Source organism: Gavialis gangeticus, unplaced genomic scaffold, assembly GCF_001723915.1.
Source record: "Gavialis gangeticus isolate Ggan-Ray unplaced genomic scaffold, GavGan_comp1, whole genome shotgun sequence".
NCBI lineage: Eukaryota > Metazoa > Chordata > Crocodylia > Gavialidae > Gavialis > Gavialis gangeticus.
The window spans coordinates 70830562-70856917 of NW_017729034.1; the positions used below are offsets into that span (position 1 = coordinate 70830562).

General features: G+C 42.0%; 1 protein-coding gene across 1 annotated transcript in view; it reads right to left on the minus strand.

The window, feature by feature from the left end:
* The window catches only part of IGF2R (insulin like growth factor 2 receptor), a 130108-nt gene that overhangs the window by 86010 nt on the left and 17742 nt on the right, over positions 1-26356 (minus strand). The window contains exons 3-18 of the mRNA XM_019526780.1: positions 22664-22788; positions 21891-21989; positions 21190-21319; positions 19666-19786; positions 16663-16777; positions 14201-14363; positions 13805-13985; positions 12647-12750; positions 10383-10547; positions 9940-10080; positions 9363-9509; positions 7362-7499; positions 6723-6870; positions 2502-2679; positions 1406-1521; positions 780-942 (exon numbers count right to left, since the gene is read on the minus strand). Coding sequence (XP_019382325.1) covers positions 780-942; positions 1406-1521; positions 2502-2679; positions 6723-6870; positions 7362-7499; positions 9363-9509; positions 9940-10080; positions 10383-10547; positions 12647-12750; positions 13805-13985; positions 14201-14363; positions 16663-16777; positions 19666-19786; positions 21190-21319; positions 21891-21989; positions 22664-22788 — 2234 coding nt within the window. The remainder of the gene's footprint in view (positions 1-779; positions 943-1405; positions 1522-2501; positions 2680-6722; positions 6871-7361; positions 7500-9362; positions 9510-9939; positions 10081-10382; positions 10548-12646; positions 12751-13804; positions 13986-14200; positions 14364-16662; positions 16778-19665; positions 19787-21189; positions 21320-21890; positions 21990-22663; positions 22789-26356) is intronic.

Consider the following 26356-nt stretch of genomic DNA (forward strand, 5'->3'; position numbering starts at 1 on the left):
TCGTGGATTTTAAAATCTTCACCACCTTCCTGAAGTAAGAACCTCTATGATGATTTGACAAGAAACAAGGGTGATGCAACATCCTCTAAGAATTTATCACCTCTAGCTCTTCTTTAAGTATTCTTGCTATTCCTCCAGTAGATTATGGACAAGAAATACAGCAACCCAACAACCTTAAACCCATTCAAAATGCCACCCCCCCAAAAAAAACAACACCACGGGATCTTATTTGCAAGGCACTATGAAATTTAAGATTTTGAGAAGGGAGAAAGGAAAAAAAAAAAAGGAAGCTTCTAATCACTGGGGAAGAGTTAAAAGGTACTACCTCTGGACTGTCGGTATCACCTCAACGTAGGGGAGTATGCATCCCTATAATGTTTACCATTTTTGACTGCAATTAGAAGTTTACAAGGAAAGGGTGGTAAACAAAAACAGGAACAAAAGACTAAAGGTTGAGAAAACATATCAGCGGTTTAAAATACGAAAGTTCCTCTGACGCTTAATTTATATTCCTTTACTCCAGTTGCTTACCCTTATGAGTCCATATACTGTATTAAAACCAATCTATTGTCCAAACAATAGAAATACAAAAACAGTGTTTTTACTGGAAGATTCAGTTAGTGTTTATGCTAGTAATTATGACTCTACAGGTCATTCACTTTCTCCTTCTCCATAGGTAACTAGAAAAAAGGACAAACTTGATATTTAAACTATATGCAAGAGTTCTCCCCTACTCCTCACCCCACTTCCTACGAGAAGGTGGGTCAATCATTACTCACATAATCTCTTTCATACTTCATTTGACACACTGAAGCATGTCGATCACATCCTGGAACTGGAATCAAGGGCCGACAGATATTTATGTAATATTTCCTGCGTTGGTTTGGGTCAGAATTGTCCATGGCATACCAGTTTTCACCTCTTTTTTCAGATTTTGATAGCCTGCATTAAAGTGAAAGTTGCAGCATATTTCTCTTAAAAAGAGAAAGCAAACCAAGAGGCAAGCAAAACCCATCTTGTAACCAATACAGAGGTAGCAATTAAGTAACTGTCATCTCCTAGATACCACACTGAAAACACGTACTTTGCTCCTAAAATAGTGTCTACTGCATCATGCCTTTTCCCAGGTTAAAAAAAATAAAACACACACACACACGTTATCAAAACCAGCCCAACAAAAACCAAGTCAGCCTATGATGGCACAAGCCTCTCTCAAAGGTGTAAGTTTTTCTCTTCATGTTGCATGATCCTTTGCAGTTTGATAGTAAGACATCAATTTAGGCAGTTCTAACATTATCTATACAGACAGAAAGGCCAATTTGATTTAAAGTACTATTATTAACAGGAGATTTCTTCCAACTACAGGCTGTGCTCTTTGACCCAGTGCTATTTACTTTTTTCTTACCTTGACAAATCATATTGTTGCATGGTGGTGGGATCAGTAACAATGCACTCCAATGGCATCTCTGGACAGGCATGTTCAGTGTACCACTTAAAGTTGTATGTGTAAAGGTCTTCTTTCTATCATTGGAAGACAAAGTGTAAAAAAGAGTTAGCAGCATGACTTAACTTTTAAAAATCAGATGCCTGTTAAGTCTTGTTAATACAGCTACGTTCCCCTACATACTGGGAATATCCAGCCTATGATCTCATCTTCAGCTGCAGATTTGCAGGTTCGCTATTTAAGTATCTCATGGCACATTTCCATGCTCATTTATCAAAAACTGTTTTTTCTCTAGTTTAACATCTTGTAACACTTGTTAGAGTAGCATAGTATTTTAACTCCTGTAAGCTATGGGTTGGCAATCTACAGCTTGAAGGCCACATCCAGCCTGCACACAATAAATCAGGAGGTCACACATCCACCAACCGGGCAGCAGAGAAGTGGCAGTAGCATCCAAGTCAAAAGCGCCAGCCTGCTATGACCCAAACTCAGCAGTGGGCAATTATTTTGGGCAGAGGGCCACTTACTGAGTTTTGGCAAGCCATCAAGGGCCGCATGACAGGCAGCCCAGGGCAGATTAATATTAAATTTTCTAAATTTTTTTAGGGACCCCGTGGGCCAGACAGAACAGCCTGATGGGCCACATCCACCACACAGGCTGCATTTTGCCCACTCCTGCCCAAACTACATTTCAGCTCACCACTCAAAAAATTGCCAACCCCTCCTGCAAGCAGCTTCATTAGTTGCTGCAATGCAGCATTCTTCCTCAGCTGCTTGATAGTGAAGACCACTTTAATTCAGGTGAAACTACAATGGCAAAGGCAATATATTCAAGTCAGATCCAGGACACCCTGTGATCCAGAGTAAAACAGGCTTTGTGACTACCAAGATCATGACTAACAAAGCAGATGCTCCAAAAGAGTAATTAACACTTTTTGCCAGAAGCTTTCCCACAGTTGCTGAGAGCTCAATTAGTACCAGTTCAATGCAGTTAAGAGTCAGAAGATGGAGCTTCAGGGAGTTTGCTACCCCTTCACTTTCATCTGGAAGTTCCTACCTGGTATTCAGGTTGACCTATGCCAGCTTCATGATCACACAGAAAAGTTATAAGGGTAGAACGTGGAGTCTGCTTCTCATTGTTGTAAGGTGTACCATTTTTGTAGGTCAGCTGAATCATTCCATCGTAATATGAAAGTTTGGAACTGAGCACTCCAAGACTCCATGCATCTTTGCTGCTGATGACAAAAAAAGACACCATACTGCTTAAAATTCACTTAGTCTCATCTTAAGTCAAACCCCTATGATACACTAACAGACTAGGGAAAAAGGTATTATGAACATATAAAGCAAACAGTAATGTAATGTAACATTTAAAAACATGCTGCAGGGAAGCCTATTTCACAAAACTGATCAAAAGCCACACGGGCATTAGGTTAGGCAGACCACATAATCTGTATCCTTTAACAGCTAGCTCTTCTCTGAGAGCTAATTATAATACAGGTTTCACTGGACACATCTACACGAGATGCTTTAAGTGCAGTAGACTAGATCTACTGTGCATTAGCAGGGCAGGCAAAGCCTGTGCTAATGTGCTATCTAGAGAGCAGTAGCATCACTAAAACACTTTCATCTATGCTAATGAACGGTAGCACCAATTACAGCACATTAAGTTAGTACCTGTCATTACAGGTACCCATTATTACAGGTACTAAACCTAAACAATTAAAGTGTAGATGTGCCCACTGTGTCTTAAGGTCCAGAGCAAATCTACTTCTCAGGACTAGAAGTCAAGTTTGACGTGACCATGCATGCATGTGCACGCATAAACGTCAGTTGATTGCTGTGCAGAGGATAGAGTAGAAATTTTAAAAATGAGTTAAGGTATGACCCAAAAGCTCTAACTGCTGTCTCAATTTTCACTAAGGACAATGTTGACCGTAGGAGCACAGGCAGGATAGGTAATGTGAGTGAAGAAATGGAAACCCTTTATTGTTGAAAGGGCTAGGGGAGGGATTTAGTGAAGTGTGAAAACCAGTTCACAAGCAAAGAACTAAAAAGTTCAATGGACTCAGCAGTGGAAGGACAACTCCACCACAGAATTCTGAAAGGAACTGACACATTGGTCACAGGTGTGGCAGCAAGTATATTAAACAAGTTTATTAAAAAAAAAAGCACAAATGCCATGTGATTGGAGAACACCAAAGGGGGTAAAGTGTCTAGGGCACCTACAAGCCTGTGGTTCCAATTCAAGGGATGGCACCGAAGTCAGGCTAGGTCTTGAAGGAAAAGAACACATGAAGGTAAATGAAAAATAAGATAAAAATGCAAAGGTTAAAACACACCAGACTAACCCAATACTTAATTTTCTAATGGATCCTCTCCATTAGGACTTCAGCAAGCAATCTGACTTAGTGCCACATGGGAAATTACTTACACTGGAGAAAATGGGAAATTAGCACAGGAACTGAAACATAGCTAAAGAACTGATGAGCAGAGATGGCAACAGGTATTGTTGAAAAGATTTAGTACTGGGCTTGGGGGGAAGGATTTAGTGAAGTCTGAAAACCAGTCTTGGTTAAGACTGGCTCAAGTAGGGGTACACCAATGCAGGGGTTGGCGGAAGTTAGGAGGCACTGTCAGTATGGAAGACAATCAAGGTAGCAGGTATAAAGAACTGGCAGCCTTAGGTACAGGAACAGAAGTAGGATGATATTTAAGAAGCAGTACAAAGTGTACTATCACATACTTGGGATTAGAAGAATTTATGCCATATGCTGGGGAAAAAAAAAAAAAACTGAGGATAGTTGTGGAAGAAAAACCCACAAACTTTAGGTGTTCTGTTAAGGGAGCCTGCATAATTACAAGGGTAACAAGAAGGGTTTCTACAAGTATGCTATCAACAAGAGGAAGGTCAGGGAAACTATAGATCCCTTATTGAAGGGGGAGGCAACCTAGTGACAGATGACGAGGAAAAGGCTAAAAATACTCAATGCCTTTTTTGCCTCAGTCTTCACAGGCCAGCTCCCAAACTACTGCACCAGGCAGCACAGGTTGTGGAGAAGGTGATCAGCCCTCAGTGGTGAAAGAACAGGTTAGGGACTACTTAAAAAAGCTGAGCACGTACAAGTCCATGGGGCTGGATGCAATGCATCCAAGGGTGTTGAGGGAGTTGGCTGATGTGACTGCAGAGCCACTGACCATTATCTCTGAAAAGTCGTGGCGATTGGGGGAAGTCCCAGACAATTGGAAAAAGGGAAAAATATAGTGCTCATTTTTAAGGAAGGGAAAGAGGAGGATCCAGGGAACTATGGACCAGTAAGCCTCACTTTAGTCCCTGGAAAAGTCAGAGCAGATCCTCAAAGAATCCATTTCTAAGCACTTGGAGAAGGTAAATTAGGAACAGTTGACATGGATTCACCAAGCGCAAGTCAGGCCTGACCAACCTGATTGCCTTCTACAATGAGATAACTGGTTCTGTGGATGTGGGGAAAGCAGTGGACATAATATACCTTGACTTTAACAAGGATTTTGCCACCACCTCCCACAACATTGTTGTGAGTAAGCTGAGAAAGTATGGGTTGGATAAGTGGACTGTAAGGTGGATAGAAAGCTGGCTGGATTGTCAGACTCAATAGCTAATAATGTCTTTATGTCTAGCTGGCAGCCAGTATTGAGTGGAGTGCCCCAGGGGTTGGTCCCGTGGCTGGTTTTGTTCAATATCTTCATTAAGGATCTGGAAGATAAGATAGATTGCACCCTCAGCAAGTTCATGGATGACAACAAGCTGGAGGGATTAGTAGATACACTGAAGGATACAGCTAGGATTCAGAGTGACCTAGACAAATTGGAGGATTGGGCCAAAAGAAATCCTGTAAGGTTCAAAGACGAGGGCAAAACCCTGCACTTAGGAAGGAAGAACCCCATGCACCGCTACAGCCTGGGAACTGACTGGTTAAGCAGCAGCTCTGCAGAAAAAACCTGGGGGTTACAGTGGACAATAAGATGGATACGCATCAGCAGTGTGCCCTTGTTGCCAGGAAGGCTAATGGCATACTGGGCTGCCTTAGTAGGAGTGTTGCCAGCAGATTGAGGGAAGTAATTATTCTGCTCTGGTGAGGCCACATCTGGAGTAGTGTCCAGTTTTGCCCCACCCCCACACTAGAGAGGATGTGGACAAATTGGAGACAGTCCACCAGAAAGCAATGAAAATGGTTTGGGGACTAGGGCACATAAAACTTATGAGCAGAGGCTGAGAGAACTGAGTTTATTTAGACTGCAGAAGAGAAGACTATGGGGGGGATTTGACAGCAGCCTTCAACTACCTGAAGATCGGTTCCAAAGAGGATGGAGCTAGACTGTTCTCTGTGAACACGCAGCAACAGTGTCAAGTTGGAGCAAAGGAGGTTTAGGTTGGATATTAGGTAAAACTCTCACTAGGAGGGGGGTGAAGCACTGGAACAGGTTACTGAGAGCTGGTGGAATCTCCATCCTTGGAGGTTTTTAAGGCCCAGCTTGACAAAGCCCTGGCTAGGATGATCTAGTTGGGGATGGTCCTGCTTTGAGCAGGGGGTTGGACTAGGTGACCTCCTGAGGTCCCTTTCCAACCTTCATTTTCTATGATTCTATAATGGTAGGAAGAATTCATGCTATTGTTCAAGTTACTGACTAGACTTTACCTGGTATATTACATCTCTACAACTCTACAAACCTGTTGTTTTGATTTTTGAGGTCTATCATGACAAGTGCAAAGGACAATTAGAATTATTACGGGAAATGGAAAGCTTATCTTTTAGCTTAATAGAGACTGAGAATGGGCAATTATTCAAGGTGCATGAACAAGTAAACACTAAAAAAGGGGAAGAAGAGCTAAGTTAATGACAACACTAGCAGCAGCAAAAAAATTATGAACAGCTTTTATACCCATTTAAGAGGCAGGAAGTTCAGAGTTTCCTGACCATCAAGGCAGCAAAGCCCTAGAATATCCTTGAGTTCAGAGTGGGAGGACAAAGTTTTAAAGAGCTTGGAAAGTGTACAAAAAGGTGAATGATGTAGCATACAAGTTCCTGTCTCAAGTCAAACCTCTAAAGTGATTTCCCACCTCCTCCTGCAATCAAAACGTTATATACAAAATACAACACCTCACCCATTTAGAGCCTGCTGAAGTTTAACATTAGCTTTGCAATGGTTATCCCGAAATGAAGGCAGAGACTGCACATAATGCACTGCGTATGTAAACTGAACTTTCATTACAGGATTAGAGGCAGCTGAGGATACCTGCCTTTTCGATACTTGACAGGCTGCAGCTTCTCCTGGACACGATTCCTGTCGTACACTGCCACAAACATTTATGTAGAAGTCATAATCAGGGGTATGAACAATATAGCTCCCACTTTTCTTGGTCAATGGTGACAAGTCAAAAGAAAATCCTACATAGGAGTGAACAAAAATATCTTCTGAGTACAGCTTACTTTATTCTCTTTTCCTTTTTTGAAGTCTTGACTTGTATTCAAAACTAAGCATGCAAATAGATGTGTTGTACAGCTAGAGCAGTTGTTCATTTTTAGCTTGGCTTGGGAGTTTTTCTACAATTTTATCCAAATTTATTACATACTCTGTTCAAGGAATTATTACAACAGTAATCGGGTCATATTTTTCAAAGTTGAAAACAAACCTGGAGTAGATGTACCAAAACTAAGTATATTAGCTGCATATGCAAATGAGAAAACGGCCAATTTGGTGTTGGTTTTGTGCATCAGGCCCCCAACTTAAGAGTGTCAATACACTGGGCCAAGAATGTTTAACTCCATTTTTAAGTGCAAAATAGATTTTTGAACAAGCTACGTGTAGTCCATATAGCTTGAATGTTATTACCTAATAAAAACCTCAAATCCAGTTATCCTCAATGTTGTATACATACCAGCCTGAGAATCGGAGACTCTGCAGTTGTCTCCTTCTGTTTTGGATAGGACACAGGCAGCAGCAGTATGCCACTCAAATTCATACAAACATTCATCATCATTTTCCGATATTAGGACAGGAGCACTTTCTAGATCGCCTGGCATCAAGAGACGGTGATACGTTGAAATGTCATTCATTCAAGACATGTCACCCTTAATAACAAACTCAAAAAAACCAAAAGTTTCCCGCTTCCCCACTGGAACCAACTTAATGAATGAACAGATACTGTACTCCATAACTTGCAATGCCACTTCAACCGGACCAAATTAAAAATGCTTTCGGTCTGAATAAGCATCCACCCATTTCGTATTTTTCCAAGATCTAGGATGCATGGACACCAACACATCTCTCCCACCCCAAGCAAAAAATGTGACACAGCTGTAGGCATAAAAGTCTAGGGAAATTCTAAATCCAGGGCATCTCCCACAATATCATACAAATGTTAATATTGCTCCAAGTGTTGGAACTGCACTGTTGAAAATTTACTATGCTCAAATGGAACAGGTTTCCCTCCCCAACAATAAAACAGAAATAAGAGCACAGTTTAACCCAGGAGACTGGGAGCAGCATGTCCTTTTAAAATTAGTGGCACACCGCAGTTAAATTAGCTTTTCCTCTTCACGTGAGAGGGGTGGGGGACGGGGAGGGAACTATTTCCTGCTCAATGGACTTTATATATAACCAGCAGAACCCCAATCTTAACCCTTAGCAGCCCACTGGTCCAGCCTTTAAAGCAGCGGTTCCCAACCTTTTTAGAGTCAGGGCACCCCCAAGTTTGGTGGCACCCCAATCAAGAACCACTGTTGGGATGCCTGAGCTTTCCTAAGTAGTTTTCAACTGGGGTTCTGCCCTATGCATTTCATGCAGTGTCAAAGCAGGAAATACTGTGGCGGCAGCACCTAGTCCTGCCATATCCTTTCCTAGTCCAATCATACATGGCTCTTCCAAAAAGATTTATGCAGAACAGTTCCCCCTACCTACATGTCTCTTCAGGTTTTTCAGATAACCTTAATGCTGGCAGCTCCTTCCATAGCCCTTCCCAGTCTAGCTCTGCTTCAAAGGGTAGTTTCATCTGGTTGCAGTAACACTCCCAGAGCACCCCAAGTTGAGAACTACTTATTTAGAAGTCTCATGGCTCCCCCTCAATCCAGATCGTTACTGCAACCCTTAATACAGAATAGCCTATATTCAAAAGGATGAATGAAACGTTGCCCTCACACAGCCCAGTCTCTAGTCTGATCATGGGGGTTGAACTACATGACCTCCTGAGGTCCCTCCCAAACGTAGTTTTCTATGATTTTATGATCAAAGTGTTTCGCTGGGGAGATGCATTTTTTGAACACCCTCCTGAGGCTGAGGAGGGCATAGGACCCTGGTCTCCCATTTCCTCTTTTCCGAATTATTAGAAGACAGACAAGTATCACATCTCGTCTTTGGGTATGTCTTTGAATGAAGGTGCCTATGGCTGTGAGGCTTTGCAATGAACTCTGTGCAAAGGAACACAATTGGTGCAAAGCTCCTCTGCCCCACCAAGGTGGCCTTCTTTCTAGGCACAGCCCTAAGGAATTTTATTGGAAAAACATATGTACCCACTGACCTTCAGGCTTATGGTGTGGGTGAGGATGGAGCTGGGTTAAGGACAAACCCTCTTGGACTTCAGAACCTACATTCTGCTTCAGTTGTATTTTAGCCATTGTGAGGGTTGGTGGCAAGTGACCCAGGGGTCAGAGAGGAAGTTTGGGGAGAGGCTTATGGTAACCAGCCTCAGGATCACCCCATCTAGCCGCCTAAACACTGCACCAGCCACCCCCTTCATGTTTGTATGTTAATAACTCACATTCTGTTCATGTTCCATGTTTAATATTGACTTTCATTATTAAGACTCAGAACACATTATGCTCCTTTTGACACAAAACTTTGGGAGTGGGGAGGAGGAGAGAAGAGTGGGCAATATTCTCACCTGGCTTGCACACAAGCGTTATGACAGTTTTGATTTTCTTGTCACTCAAACAACTGTCGCCATTCTGGTAAACAAGCTGAATACTCTCTCCAACTTTTTGGGGAGATGACATAAATGTCCCAAGATTTTTAACCTTGTTTTGTTTATCTGAAGTGGGGGAAAAGAAACACATTATATAGTTTTCCTAAACTGGAACAAAGCTTAAGCCAGAATGTCAGTTAGAAATCTATGCTGATGTTGGTGGGTGGGGGGATGGAGGGGGCAGGAAGGGAAACAACATAGAGGAAGTTTCAGTTGTTACATGTCAAAAGCACAGTCAACAAGCCTAATAGAGCGTGACAGGACTATTAGCCAAGAAGAATTCGTCCTTCAGTAGAAGTTCAACTGTGGATTTCAACTATTCTCTCTTAGGCCTCTGTGGACAGGAAATGAAAGCATCGCCTTCTCCAACCCCCACAGCCCTGGAATACACGAGCACTACTTTCATGCCTATGTTAGCCTCCCTGTAAGTGCTTGTGTAATGCTATCTCCTGGAGCAATTTCACAAGCATTTACAGCTTCAGAATCGTTCACTCACCAACAGAGCAGATAGCGGCATCATCTGGGCAGCCAAGTGCTCCCCCTTTCTTAAGCACTTTATGACAGACATTGATGTAGTAGCGTTTCTTCTCTGCTTCTGTAAGACTGCTATCCACAGCTTCCCAATTCTGGGCTGACTCTGGGATTAAGAGATTTTGTTTTAGACAAAATATGAAGAAACAACAAAGTCACCAAACACCTTGAAAAGTTAAACAAGTAGTCAGGGCTAGTGCGCTTTTAGAAATCAGTTCCTTGTTAAAGGTTCTTTAGAAGGAACCTAAAATGTCTGTTACAAAAACACCCATAATAGCAATAGGACACATTAAAACTATGACGTGAGCTTAAGCGACTCACAATAGAGAAGTGGCAATCATACACTATATTAGCATCAAGAGTAACCAGTTCAAGAGAAAAAAAAGACAGTGGTTTGCACCATTTTACCTGAACTGCGAGTGAGAGGTGACAAGTCGTACCGTTTCTTCTTATCAGCAACTCTGCAAAGGAGATCTTCCTTCTCTTTTATACAGGCATATTTCGTATCCCAGGTGAAGAAATATGTGCAGTCCACTTCACCAGTGAACACTGGAGCCCCTTTACCATCATTACCTTCAATCAGAAAGATAAAAAGCTTGATAAAGATGGAGAAAAGTTAAGTTTAATAGCTTGGAGCTTGAGGGAATAGTAATAGACATGAAAGGCACTCACTCCTGTATTGTAGTAGAAGCTTCCAAGGCTGCAGTCATGGAATCAGAGAGAAGTGGGGCTAGACAAGACCCCGCAGGTCATCTAGTCCAACCCCCTGCCTAAGGCAGGATCAGCCCTAGCCAAACCATCCTCTATAAACCCATAATTTAAAACTCTACACAAGACTACCATCAACTGTGACAACACTGACCTAACACCCTAACCTGCCACAGGTAAAGCAGGGGAACCACAGCAGCCAATGCCCTGCTTCTAAGAAATATTGTCAATATATATTTTAAATATCCTGGGTAGGGGGACCACATCCTCCATTACACAGGAAGGCAAACCCCCCCCACAATCCATATCAATCTGACTTTGGGGTAAAATTCCTTCCAGACCCCAAATATGGCAAGTCAGCCTCACCCTGAGCTGAGGGGCAAGATCCTCCAGCCAGGAAGCTCTGGCTTTGGTCCCTAGAAAATCCCGAGCCTTGGCTGTAGCCAATACCCAGTGTCTCTGAGGAAAGCTTAAAACACCCTGAAATGTCGCAGGAAGGTCAGAAGGGGGCAACCAGCAAAGCCCAGAAGTATGGGAAATACTCACAGTAGAACATAAGCATAAATACACCTAGATCATCCCTAAACTAGTGGCTGTCCAACTTCTTGAAGACCTCCAGTGATGGAAAGTCTACAACTTCCCTAGGCAGTCTCTTCCACTGCCTAACTACTCTAACTGTGAAGAAATTTTTCCAGATATGCAACCTAAACCTACTTTCCCACAATTTCAAGCCATTGGTCCACATTCTCCATTCTGCAGCAAGAAAGAAAAAGGTGCTCTCCCTCTTCTTTATGGCAGCAAGTATTTGAAGACTGCCATCATGTCCCTTCTTGCATCCCTTTTTTGTACAAGCTCAACATGCCTACCTCCTTCAGCCTCTCCTCACATGACTTGCCTTCCAAGACCTTTAACTCAACTTCATTGCCTGCCTCTGCACCCTCTCTAACTTCTTCCCATCCTTTTTAAAATGCAGAGCTCAGAACTGCCAGTGCCAAGTAGAGAGCCACTATCACTTTCCATGTTTAGCACCTAATACTTCTGTCCCCAAGCCACATTAACCTTTCATCTGGCTGCACTACACTGCAGTCGTATTGAGTCTATAATCTACCAAGACTCCCAGGTCCTCGTCCATAGTGCTGCCGTCCAATCAGGTGTCACCCATTTTATTAAACGTGTTTTTAATTATTCCTCCAAAGTGTAACACCTTGCATTTATCCACGTTGTACTTCATCCTGTTAGCTCTAGCTCAAGATCTGTCAAGATTTTTCTGAATTGCACTCACAACCTTCAATGTGTTCACAGTCCTTCCCAGTTTCCTACCATCTGAAAACTTACTCAAGAAGCTTTCTATGCAAGCATCCAAATCATTAATAACACACAGTGAAAGAGCACCAGGCCCAGGACAGACCCTTGTGGAACTCCACTCAAAACCTCCAGCCATTCTGACATGGACCCGTTAATAATTAGCCTTTGTTTGCAGCTATTGAGCCAGTTATCCATCCACTTTGTAGCAGTTTTATCTAGCTTACATTTCTCCAATTTGTTTGTTTGAGAAGGTGGTGCAGGACCTTGTCAAACACCTTGCTGAAGTCCAGATGCGCTATATACACAGCATTCCCTTCATCCACTCGAGCAGTTGTTTTGCCAAAAGAGATCAGTTCCAAAACCATGAGATTCATTAGAGTCATGCAAACTATTTTCATAGCTGGCAGTGAAACATCCTTCTCTGTTTGAAAATTAAATAGTAAGTAATGAGCTCTCACTGCTTCTTTCTTTCCTTGGTATGTTATGATGATCAAGACAGCACATTTACTCCTCTACTGGAGAGAGGTCTCACTACTCACAATAAAGTGCAAGTGGAATTAATCCCAAGTCACTAGGCTATTCAGTTTAAATAGTTAACTAACAAAATTACGCGCAGGATCTGCAAAAACACCTTAGGGTAACTGAAGCCAAATACTCACTTGCTGTTTCATTGCATTCGAAGTTTATAACAGTCATCCGCTGAAAGCCAGAGCTGCATGCATCGCCATTTGGATAAGTCAAAGTGAGGTCCCCATCTGAATACCTAACAGAAACCAAAGATTTAGATTGGTATTTTAAAAAGGCATTGTCAGACATGACTATCATTTTGCCCACAACTAACTAAGATCCAGCTCTTGCAATTCAACAACTGTTTCTTTCATTACAGGAAAAGAAGCTGTGACTCGGCACTAACTGAGGTTTCCACTACAGCAAAAGCCTAATTCCTTGTCTTGCCCTACCAAATGATTGCATCAATCATAATTGAGAAGTTTTGCTGTATACATATTCAGAAAAAACACACTGAGCAATAATGTCTACTTTGAATGCCTTGCATCTTGCATTCCAGTTTGCACAGCTATAAAATTAACACAAGATGTTACAGCAGTAGGAAGAGTCCCAAGTTCCACACTTCATTCAATAGCAAGATTTCATCTTGTCCAGAAAAAAAAATAAAATATAAATAAAAATAATTAGTTCAATATCATTTACCTACAAAACAAACCATCATGTCTGCTAAGAGCAATACTTTTTTCCCCTTAAAGTATTATGTTCTATACTATGTTTATTGGAAAAACGGCCTTTTTAATGTAAAATCGTTTTTATTCATTCAGGTTGCTTTTGCATTTTTATCTTTACATAAGAAGTCAAGATTCCTTCCACACACTGATAAAAGAACCTCGTGACAAAGGTACATTTGAAGAGCAAAGGTGAATCACCCCCAGCAAATTCCCTTGTGTATTCTTTATTCTACACAATTTAGCACCAACAAGATTCTGAAGCAATGCTGCCAGTGAAACTCTTAAAGGCAAAAAATAAAAATACTTCACACTCCCATCTCTGGAGAGCCACTTTAATGCTTGCTTGAAAACCCCAGGGTCGCTAGTCTGGCACAGTGCTCATAGCTTTTACATTTAAACAAAGTCACAGAAACAACTAATTTTCCTAATGGATGCATTAGTTACTATCCATGACATTAATGTACAAATCTTAAAATACAGAAGAGTCACTTTCTATCAGATATCATTTACTCTTCCACACTGAGTATTTATGTAGTGATTTAGTATGACTCAAGTATGTGTAGGGAATTCTTTACTCACCTAAGGGTTTGGTTCTCAAATTTTCCTGCTACTTTTTGTTGGTAATTAGTAGATTTCACCTGGCAAGATGAAACATATCCTCCATTATCCCGGCAGCTTCCTGCAGTGGTTTTCCCACATACATTCAAGTAATAGTAATACTCTTCTCTCTCATCTTTGGCCATATAAGGTGTGACATAACCTAAGAAACAAGGAAAGAAAAAAAAATTCAGTGTTCTAGCAAAGCAATGGCCTGGAACAGGTGCTAGAAGCAGATCAGTGGTACTTGCATCAGTATTTCAGTCCCAAATGCCTACACACCACAAGCTATCCCAAAGCTCCATTTCTGGCCATCAGCAACTGGCCTGAAATAACATCAATTCCTCTGTCTTCTTTAAGCAAAAAGAAGGAATTTACCTGGAGGCTGAGTGAGTGGAGTCAAGTCAATGGAGATATCATGCTGTTCATTGGTGAGACTACAGTTTCTACTCTCCAGGTAATCCCTGTGACAGGCATACTCTGTAACCCATTCAATTTCATACCGGCAGTTGATTTTGGCAGTGAGTTTGGGGCTTGTGCTCTGATGCAGAAGTGAACATGATTAAAGTTGTAAGTTAGATTCAATACAGAGAGTTCAAACATTGACATATGTCATAAGACCTCAAGGGACTACACACTTAAAGCAACACCTCCACAATTAGGGGATACTCCAGTCTCCAAAGTGAAAGACTTGGGATAGGACGTATTTGAGGACTTGACAGAAAATCTGAAGACGGTCTAAGAGAGATTAATTCAGTTAAAAGTTGACTTGCCAAGACCAACACCACTTGAACTTACACCTATACAAGTATTTTCCTGACTAGTGTCTCTAAAAGAGCTTTGAAGAGGAAGTCATGTACCACCACCCTTGAGACTGGCAAACATGTTTCAACTAGCAGACCATAGAGAGACTACAACTGCCTAAACAGATTACATCAGAGCCAGACTCAAAACCAGAAAGTAATCATTTTAACTGCAGGTCATATAGTCAGCGAGCAGACAGGTGGGGGAGGAGTATAATAAAGGTCCATTCCACACCCCCTACGCATTTTGGGGAAGTGGGGCAGAACACTCCCCACTGTCCTCCTTCATTTCTGTGAAACAACTTCTTGTATGGGAATATTCTGAACCACTCCTAAAACAGTATGATCAAAAGAAACTCAGAAAATGTAAGTCATCCAACCAATGATACGTAATAAGAAAGAAACTATCACACAAATTCTGTAATTGTTTACAGGCTTTAGAAGGGGAGTTTTTGAGAATGACTTCATCCCATAGATTTCATAGACACTAGGGGCTGGAAGGGACCTTGTGAGATCATCAGGTCCAGCCCCCCTGCCATAGACGGGAAGTCAGCTGGGATCAAGAAACCCCAGCAAGAAATAAATCTAGCTGTTTTTTGAAGGAGTCCAGAGTAGATGCTGGCACCACCTCTGGGGGGAGTTTGTTCCAGACCCTGAACACAAGCACCATAAACAACTCTTCTTATATCCAGTCTAAAACGGCCTTCCTGGAATTTATGGCCATTAGCCCTTGTTATCCCTTGGGGAGCTCTGGTGAGCAGATATTCTCCCAGATCCTTATGAACCCCTCCTACAAAGTTGCAGGCTGTCACCAACTCTCCCCTGAGCCTTCTCTTCTCCAGACTGAAGTGTCCCAAGTTCCTCAGCCTCTCCTTGTATGGCCTTCCCTCCAGGCCTTGGATCATACAAGTGGCTTTCCTCTGAACTCTCTCAAGCTTCTCCACATCCTTCCTAAAGTGGGGGGCCCAAAACCAGATGCAGTACTCCAGCTGTGGTCTCACCAGGGCCAAGTAAAGTGGGAGGATGACTTTCCTGGTTTTGCTTGCGTGCATCCACTGATGCATCTTCACAGTTTGGTTAGCTTTGCCCACCACCATGGGTCTACTGTCTGCAAGTCTACTTTCCGTATTTTTGCTTCCCTATAAGCAATGGTCAAATGCATGCCCCAGACCTGGCTAAGAGTGGAAGGGCACAAGCAGAATAGATACGTCTGCTTGTATCATCATACTAGAATGAAACATAACAGAAGTGACAGTGGGGAGGGGAAAGGGGTATCCCCAATCTAAGAGAAAAGGCACACTGAAGTGCAGATAGTTACCTAGGCTCAGGGAAAGGGAGAAAGGCTATAACAAGACCCAAAGACAGTTTACCTTTTGCCAACCTCCACCTAAACAGGCCAGGGCACTCAGAGGAAGTGAAGCAGCATAAGCAATGTTCACTTCAGTCTGGTTAAGAAGGGCCTTATTGCCAAGATCACATGGCATTGTGTGAGCTAGAGAACACACAGATGTTGGTAGATATATTAAAGTCTTTAGTTCTCACATGACGATTATTTTAAGCAGAACATTTAATATATGTGGATGAGTTCCCTTTAGAAAGGGAGCATCTGACACTTGTTTACTAAGTAAGGACATGGGTAAAAAAAGATAAAAGACAAAAGGTCAGACTGATATGGAAACAAATAAAACAAAACAGGGAGCATGTCACACAAACGAAGTGGGACAACGGCACTCGTTAGCAAGCAGATCTCACTGCCTAGGGACAACATCCCATTCTATAAAAGAGTGGGGTATCTGTTTTTTCAACTACTGAGCTATTCCCAATAGAGGCATAAGCTGAAATGCAAAAATGGGAATCCTGGTCTCCCTTAACGAAGACAATGAGAAAAACTATTTTTTTGCATTGACCAAGGTTCACAAGTACCTTAAAAAGACAGTTTCAGGACCCTGACAGAAGACAAGTATTGGTTCCCCTCCTCAACCCCACAGCTAATACAACGATGCCAATGCAAACAAGTTACAAAAAGACGGTCATTACCTCTCCCCCTCTTTTGGATGGGCACAAAAAAGTAATAGTCACTGCTGGGTTATGGCCCAAACAGAAGTCTGGGATCTCTTCTTCACTGTATACTCTCTCATAACTCAGCACAAGCCTGAAAAGACAAAAAAGAAGGGGGAGTCAGAGCAAATTATTCCAACTATAAACGGATGAAGTACACTAAAGTGGAAAGCTAAGTATCAAATACTTGGAGCAGAATTCCTACAACTTGCCAGAAGCCTCAGTGGCACATTTCTACTATCTGATTTTATCTTTAAAAAGGTAATTTAAGGTTGCCTACCCATTTTTGGACAAAACAGTCTTATTTTCCCCTTAACTCCATGACGGGAAAGACCATGCTGACACCACGATCATTAAGCTGACACTATCAGGTCTGCCTATCACTTCCCATTATACAACACTATTTGAAGCTTCTCATAGATCTGAAGAAACTCCAGTTGCTCATACTGAAGTTATTCACGAGGCAGGCATCTCAGGCTGCTCTTTTGGAGCATTTCAACCAACACAAGTCTGCAATTTCCAAAAATGAGATCAGAAAAAAAAAAAATTAATACCATAAGGTTATTATACCCATGGGTTGAAGCAGAAACTTAGGGGGTAGGGAGGGGGGGGGTCACGGGGAGAGAGGGCTGACACCACACAAATTCTTGCACCTTTAGTACAGACTTGTAGTGTCACAGCTAGTTTCTCCCATGAACTTCAGCCCAGTGTTCAGCAGGAATTTCTCCCTTTACGGCTGAAAGGCAGATCTGGGCATGAGAACATTCAGAGAAAGTAGGTTAGTCAGGTCCCCTATGCTCTGAATCAGCATTTCTCAACCTGTGGGTCACAACCCAAAGGTGGGTTGGGTCACAAGGATACGTGAAAGGGGCAAGAACTTTAAAAATGGATTCTCCTTTAAAAGGAGAACAGTGTATGAAAATGTGGCTTTTCCCTTGCAGGCTGGCAGAGTTTCAGCCTGCAAGGGGCTGCTTGGGGGGCCCCCCAAGCCCCACACACTGGAGGGCTGGGAGCAGAGAGCAACAGGTTGGGAGTGAAGGGCACCAGGTCGGGACTGGCCACTGACGTTTACAAATGGGCCCTAGTACAAAAGAGATTGAGAACCACTACTCTGGATGACACCCTCTCCCATCAGGGGTACAAGTCAATGAAAAGGACAAGAATCAGACCAAGAGAAGAAAGACTTGGACTGGCTGAGCAAAAGAAGCAGCAGGAAGGTGGAAGGCATTAAAGATATATCTGATGTTAAAGGGCAAGGGGGAAAGGAGCGAAAAATGATACAAGAGGCTGACACCAGAATCAGGGATAAAAAGGGAAAAAGGTGAACAGATGAATCTGACCACAACATACGTCTGCTCCCAATCTTGAAATAGAGGCAAAGCTTTCAAAGTCTCACCATTCATTCCTCTGCTGCCAGCAAATCCCTCTACAGCTTACAGACTGTGGCTACCTAATCCCCGTCTGAAAAGCTGGGACAGCTTGAATTGGACCCCTTTGTACATAATAGTTAATTACACCATTACATTCTGCTCTCCACCCTAACGAACTGTGGCACCGTTTTATGCACAGCAGACACTGTGCTCCATTAGTGAACAGATGTTCATTATTGTCATCTCTTCTGTGCGTGAAGAGGGGGCCAGGCCTTTCTTAACCACGCACTATTCAAACTCCAATATGAAGTAAGAACTGTCAGCTTCCTCACGGACTTCTCTGTCTCCTATTGTAGCATGCAAGAGCTTCAAACATTTGTCATTCCCCCTCCCCCCCACACATGCACCCACAGACTAGTATAAAAATCTAGGATAACAGAATCTCAAGGCAGATATTCAGGTCAGAAAGCAACTCCAATTTTTAGCTAGATTCCAGAGACCTTGGTCCTATCCCAGCCTGATGCACACACAGTCCATGGTATCAAGAAAGGGAAGACTGTGAAATCCTACAAGCAGTAATGGTAAGATCAAGCCCAAGGAATCTAGTATTTGAAAGCAGAATTTTATGTTATCCCTCCCCACACCCCTGGCACTGCTATAAAACCTCCACACACCTCGCTGCCCAACCCCCAATAAAACCCCATGCCTTTCCCAATTGAAACATTAGAATCTGTTTGGTTGGTCTGAGAAGTAGGGGATGCCTTTGAGATACAGAACAGGAAGTCTGCAGCCTCTCCTGATCTCAGCTGTAGCTGTGACAGCTGCAAGGCTGTCAGGATTTAGACCACTTTGGTCTGGGACAGACACTGCATAAACCGGTTTGAACTAAATCAGTTAAACCTGGCTGAATATAGTATCAGACTTATCTCAAACCGGTTTCAGCCATTTTCAAACTGGTTTATGTGCACTGAATATCTGTTCTGTTAGAGGTTTGAGCCAGTTTCTGATCACTTAAACTGGTTTATATGTAATGTCAGTCCTTAGCCTTTGGGAGAGGGACACTGCATTACACTACAGCTTAAAGTCAGCAAGAGGCCAAGGCATAAGAACAGGGTTTTGAACCTATTTAATTAATCCTTCTGAGAACTCTGACAAGGCAATGGGTGATTAAAATTAAGGAACTGACAGAAAACAAGTGATCTTTCCCCAGGTAGACAAAGGTTAGTGGAACAGATGATATTAGAACAGTCCTTTGCTTGAAATATTACTCCATGCCACCAATGACCTTTTCTTTTTTGTGTGCGAGCAAAACGATAAGTTGAACTAGATGACCTCCTGAGGTCCCTTCCAACCCTAATTTTCTATGATTAAATATTGCCTCATGCTGCAGAGAAAATCCACGGAGGTGAAAAAAATAAGTAGGCTTAAAAACCTGGTCCACAAAGCAGCCATAGCCTTGCTATTCTCTTTTTTAATTTAAACATACAGTATATTCAGTTAATGGAAGCCCTATGCCACCCAACTAATGAATAAAATTAAATTACTCTGGATTTGTGGACAAAGAGAAGCCCTTATGAATTAAGATATACAATTTTCAGGCATTTACAAGTACCTGTCTTTGCCAAGCAGTTTCAGCTGTTCTTTGGGGCGGCCAACATCAAACGCATGGCCTTCCTTCAACAAACAAGCAGCACTACCTTCGGGGCATCTTCTGGTCTCATCATCTGAGCTTTCTGTTTAAAAAAAAGATATGAACACTCATATGCAGTGTTTGTTGTAGTACTGTGAGGTACGAATTGCAGCAGGACTGGGTAAAGGTTTAGTTTCATTATGAAGCTGTTCCATTACAAAGTTGGCTTTACACTTCTGAAATTACCCCTTCCCTTTAAAAATAATCTCCAAACTGTAGTTTTCCAAAGGTTTCTTTTGGAAAACCAAAACTAAAATAAAGACTGCTGAAACCAGAGGACAAAAAGAAAAAATATGCACTAGCTCTATTTCTGCCGGAACCCATCATAACATAACTGAAATGGTTACAATTAACCATTTGAAATTTACTATTATAATAGTATCACTGACAGAAAAAAAACAAACAAGTTAGGGGATCAAGGTTACATCAAGCAAGTGGAGTTTAACACTCCTGTCAAAGCCACCCTGATAAAATGATTTAGCTATAACTATAATGGATTCCAATTGCGTGCTTATTAAGAGTTAATAGTTTTGCATACTGGAGGAGTAACTCTCAAAAAGACTTGAGGCAAATATCATACATGTCCTATTATATGAACTTCTCCCAAGGGAGGCATCACTCTGTGTTTTAGGAGGGTTTAAGGTTCTCCCCAATAAGGGGGAAATAATTAGGTAATTTGCCTTCCAGAGCAAAGGCACAGAACATTGTAATAATATTTTATGAGCCATTTAGTTTTAGATATTCAGCTCTTAGACTATAACATCCAATGTCAAGTTTCAAACCAACAGAATTTGAACTAACAATGTCTAAAAAATTTTGTTAATCAGAAGAACACATTTACAGAAGTGCCCAGGAAATACAGATAACTAAAAATGGAGCTGACTAAAAGAACACCCTTGTCCACATGCATGCACCCGATAAGATTTGAAGCTTATTTCTCTGTTACAATCCCTTATACTGTCTTCATTTTCCCCACACCTAGCAAACGAGGATTAGAAACCACCTAAACACTTAAGCACATTTAACCTTAGGCCCTTGCCTTTAGTGTGCACACTAAACGCTACTTTAAAGTAGTCTTACTGTAGCATTCAGCTAGATTAATGATCCTTAAAATTAAGATATCCATCTATTTAGCCTATGATTTGTGGTCTCAATCCCATTCTAATTTGGCAGATGGCAGCAGCAAGACCACCACCACAACTCTGTCGGCAGTCTCAGAAAAGATGCTGCATGCAGGGCTGTTGTTTTAAAACATCCTCACCCAAGCACAGAAAGGAGACCGCTTAAGTTTGCTGCTGCAGAAAGGGCAGCCTTCAGGTAAAGTTTCAATCAAACATTCTAGAAAACAGCAAGTTAAGCTAACAAATACTGGACAGGCTTGCCCAGAGGCTGTACGGGCTGTTATGATTGACATGTTTAAGATGCGATACAGAAAGAAGTTCAGACCTATGTCTCTGCAGACATTAATATACAAAGAATCATCATCTGAGTCATCCACCAAGTAGCTCCCTGAAATCTTGATCAATGGATTCAAGTCATGTTTCTTCCAAGGGCCATCAAAAACATAGCAAGGTACCTAAGAAAGTTAAACAAATAAGTTAAATTCCAGATTCAGACCATACAAACAACCACTAAGAAACACTTTTTTTTTTTTTTAAATTAAGGAGACAAGCAGCAGGAAGTTTCCCCAGAAGTGAAAGTTTCAACCCCTAGGCTCCCAAAAAAAATTAAAAAAAAAAAAAAAAGCCAAATGATACCAACTAGTGCATAGTTTTGTTGTGCAGAGAAGCTAAGTCACAAGGAAAAAGAATGCAAAGCATGTTCAAAATTACTCAAAAGACACTGTCAGTTAAGTTGAGAATTAAGTATGTGTTCTACCAGAGACACTCAATTTTAAACTTCTAAACAAAGGTCGGCATACCCATGAAATAAGCTTCTCTTTAAGGTTGCCCTAAGTAACAAAGCTATACTCAGTATTAAGACTCACTGTACATAAATACATTTTAAAACACCCACTCAACACGTACTGAAAACAGAAGCAGAACTAGTGACTTGACCAGCTGATTGTTAAACCACTTTTTCCCCCTCATGCAATTCTAACATTTGGGGGGGGGGGTTACTTTGTGCATACATTAAGTATTCATTACCTCTTTTTTAGCTTTAAATAAGTCCTTCTTGCAAGCAACAAAGGTCCTCCATTCAAAGTAGTGCACACACTCAGTTGCAGTCACAAATTCAGGGGTTCCCTGTTTTAGAAGGGTATAGAATCAGAAGTTGGTTTTCAGTTTCACTACATTAAAAAAGTTTAAAATTAAAAAAAAGAATAAAAACCAATTTGTTGGTACCAATTTCTTTGAAACGCAGCCTGTCCCATAAGCATGGCAGCAGAAATGACATGGGTAGATATTAAGAACACGTAAATGAATCTGCGTTGTTCGGTGTTTTTAGCGTTCTGTCCAACTAACTGACTGACCTGTTAGATAGCACAGGCAGAGGCATTCTGCCAAGGAGCAGCAAGTCAACAGCTTACTCAAACCAACATTTATACAACAGCTCTCATTATGAAGGTGCTCTTACAGCCGATTTTTTACAAGTGTTTCCTCTTTTTAATACACAATTTGTTAAAGTAATGCTGCAATCCTTCTAGAAGCAGTAAAAAGGGCTAGAAGAGGGCTTCCCACTGAAGCCAATAAAATACTCAAGTCATCCATGACCCAAAACTCTCATGGTCCAAACTCAGAGGGTAGAATAAACTGTAAGTGAGAATGACTTCAGTCATAGGTGTCACAAAATAAAAAAAAGTGGATAATCTTTTCATAGCTCTCCAAACAACCAGTCAGTTAAAGCCTGTTCTTTGTCCAGCTATTGGATAGATATAAATGAATAGGCAGGAAATGGGAACAAGCAATTTTAGACTAACCAGAGTCTTCCCACAAAGGAAGTTAATGTTGCTTTGTATCGTGTGTTCAGTGCCTTGTTGTGAGCAGGTCCTTGTAGTGTTGAACTCTAAAAGTGTTTTAGAGCTTTTTCTCAGAGATGAGTCACCTAAATAAGAGAAGGGAAAAGTACTGGATTACCATAGCCTTTAGGGTTAAAAATTCTGTACATTAAGGACACACATTATTAAATTTAAGTCCCACAAAAGGAAAAGCAATCTGTTTTAAACACTGCTACTAAATGAAAAGATTAACCCATTTTCAAGGCACTTAAGAGGTTTTGGGAGCCTGAACATCATTTTTAAAAGGAAAATAACTGCATCTGAAAATTTTACACCCCCATATTTTTATTACAGGTCAGTCTCTTGTTTTTCATTTAGAAAAATCTGAGTCATGCTGGTTAATGCACTACTGCCGCAGGAGTCATAAAGATTACAAGATCTGTCCAGTTACCTTTTAATGTTCCAAAAAGAACTACTACTTCTGCTCAACAGCTATACGCACAGGTAGTCACAGTGCTAAATCATCTCATTTCTCACCTACCCTCACATTCCCTCCCCTCCACTGCTTTACCTACCTTTTAAATAATAAACAGGGATACTCAGTCCCAAACCTAACACAGTGAAGGATCCTGCTTAACTGAGATATCTAGGGTCTACTGCAAGAAAATTAATATTAGCACCAGTGTTTCTAACCCAAGCACCTGGGGAAATGCTGGGACAGGATGCATCAAGTCTATGGGGTTACACTTCTTAGAATGCCACCATTTTCTGTTTGGAGATTATCCCAGAGTATAGCATCTCCTACTACCAACAACATGAACCTGAGTTTAAGTTAAACTTAAACTCAGCCCCTTTAATTTTACCTAAGGGTTCTGTGTTACATTTGGAACTACAATGAATAATAATTTCACCCCTTCCTGATGCTTTCAAGCGTCCCCTCCAAGACGTATGTCCCTCAAGCAATCGCTTGAGAGCTTGCTTTTCCTCTAATGAACCTCTCCCATAACAGTATTCATCACCCTTCACTAAACAGCCTCAGCCATTTCATCAGTAATGCAGCACTCCAGGTACAGCTGCCTCGTAGCCCTATTGACAGAGATGTTCCCTCCCCTCCCTCTAGAATAATGCAGGTGCTGTGTGTACAGCTCAGCCTTTTTCAGCTGCTAGTTCTTACAATAGAAGACCTCTAAAATGTTACTCAACCCCCAGCTGCAAGTCTGGTTAGTCCCATTATATAAACTCCTGTCCCCTTCTTTCCAGAGAACTGGATCAAAGGAAAGTAGGGCTGGAAGGGACTTCATGAAGTCACCTAGTGCAGCCCCCTCCTCGAGGTAGGTGCATCCCTGACTAAACCATCCCAACCCAGTGTCTGTTCAACCTTCTCTGGGAAACTTCCAGGGATGGAAAGTCTACAGTTTTTCTAGGTAGCCTCTTCCTGTGCTTGTCCACCCTCATAGTCGGAAGAGTTCCTTTCTCAAGCTGAACCTCATTGGAGGTTCCAAACAACGAATCAGCTGCATTTTCCCCCAGTCATATCCCACTTGTCTGCCAGATTCAGCATTCAGTTAAATCCCCACTTCCAAGTCATAAGCAGAGAAATGAAGACCAGATCCAACTGTTCCATACACTACTTCCATGCAACACCTTATACCAGCAGCCCAGAACAGCACATCCTTAGCCTGTGCCAGTTTTCAAATCTACTGGATCATGCTTTTCCAAGCCTGCTTTAATTAATATTAGCTCAATATGTGTTATGAAACAAGTTTAGCAGCACAGTTCTCCCTACCTCCACCCCATTTTTCTACAACTAAGATTACAACTAGAGGACTATCACTGAAGCAGGAGTGCCAACACCAGTGTTTCTTCTCCCTTTCTAGTTCTCTCTGCCTCTAGGCCCTGAACAGATTAAGAAAAGTTGCTCTTTAAAGTGTGTTCAGGACAGCAGTTCTGCACCAAGTCAAGCTGCAATCATTAGACTAAGAACCACCTAGTTGCAGTTGAATTTTGGACAAGGCCTAGCTTACTTTCCAAATAACCCAATCCACATGTTGAGCAAGATGTGATAACATCCAGAGAAGAATATGTTTTGGGAGAAGGAACATGGGGATTCAGAAGGCAGGGAAAACTAGCACCACCATTAAACCCAAATGATGACACTGCAGAAAGCGCCAGACACTGGAATTAAAGTGTTTACTCTCCAATTAAAATACCAGGGAAGGACCCAACTCCCACCGACTCTGCCTTAGCAGTCTTGGCTTTTTTGCTTGTTTTTAATTAAATCCAGGCTGAAGTTGAAATGGAACTGGTAGAACTTGCAACAGCTGCTGGTAAATGCTGATCATGGTAAGCTATAAAACCAGCCTACTTAACAACTCTAAAAAAGGAAACTGTGTGGCTACCCAGCCATAACAGTGGAAACAAGAAGAGGTGAATCAGAATGGCAGCTGGCCAGCTAAATGCTACATTTCAGCTGATTTTGCAAGACAACTTTCCATTACTCCCCATTATAAAAAGCTTTGTAAAGTTTTATGCTAATCCAATTCCAGGGACCTGTTTTAGTGCACTCACACCTTCATAGTTATTCAGAGTGTTCACATGCTGGGGTGATGATTAATACAGGAAAGTACTTGATCATCCTTGCGTACTTTGCCTCAAGGCAAAGTGATGGGATACATGGCAGATGCATGCTCTCAGTCTCACTTCAGCTTTCTCCTGTAGCAGCCCAAGAAAAAACCTAAGCAGCCACTGAGGTGTGGCTGCAGCAAAATCCAGGAACATCTGTCTCCTTACAGCACATAAGACACTAGCACCCTTGCTGCTGGGAGGGAGAAAGAACAAAATTTGGTCTTCTAGCAGCCCCCACCTTTTGGTTTGGCCCACACCACACAAGCCTCTAGGGACTTTTAAAAATCTTTAAAGCAAGTGAAAACCCTCCCTCGCTTTGCTTTCCTGATCGAAGGCACACCCCCCCCAACCAGCATAGAAGCCCCACAACCTCATCACCTTGGAGGAGCAGCAGCAGTACATTTGCCTCTCACATGAGTATTGGCCCTAACCAGCAGAGCTTCACCTTTTGGTTCAATCCAGCAGTGCTCAGTCTCCAGCCTGCAGGGCAGATTCAGCCCACAGAGACATAGCGTCTGACCAGCATCAGCTCCCCACAGGTCATTAATCTGGTGCCCATTAACACTGCCACCACTCCTCTACTGCTAAATTTCCATGTCATGCAGGCCCCACTCCAGGCCAGCTGGATGTAGCCAGCAAACTAACCTTGCACCATTCTCAGGCCCCGGGGGCTGAAAAGTTAGGCACCACTGGGTTAGTCCTTTGGCAGTAAGCTTAGAGGCTTTGGAAGGACAAGCTAGACACGGTTAGGCAGAATTTGCCTTAAAGCCCACTCCATGATCTAGCTCAGAAAGTGCTCGGTAGCTTAAACGAAGGTCCTTAAAGAAGTTCACTAAAAATGTCAGTCAGGTGTCAACATGCCATTTAAACATTTTTTAAAGCCGAACAAAAGCATGGTGCTCCCCACAAGCTTCTGCTCACAATAAAAGCAGGCACAACTGCCCCTCTGTCAGCATCTCTTCTAAGTGCCTAGTATGCTCCTTCCCACTCTTCACTTCATCATCTCAGCATGCCATCCTGCTTCCTATGCCACATGCCTGTACATGGGGG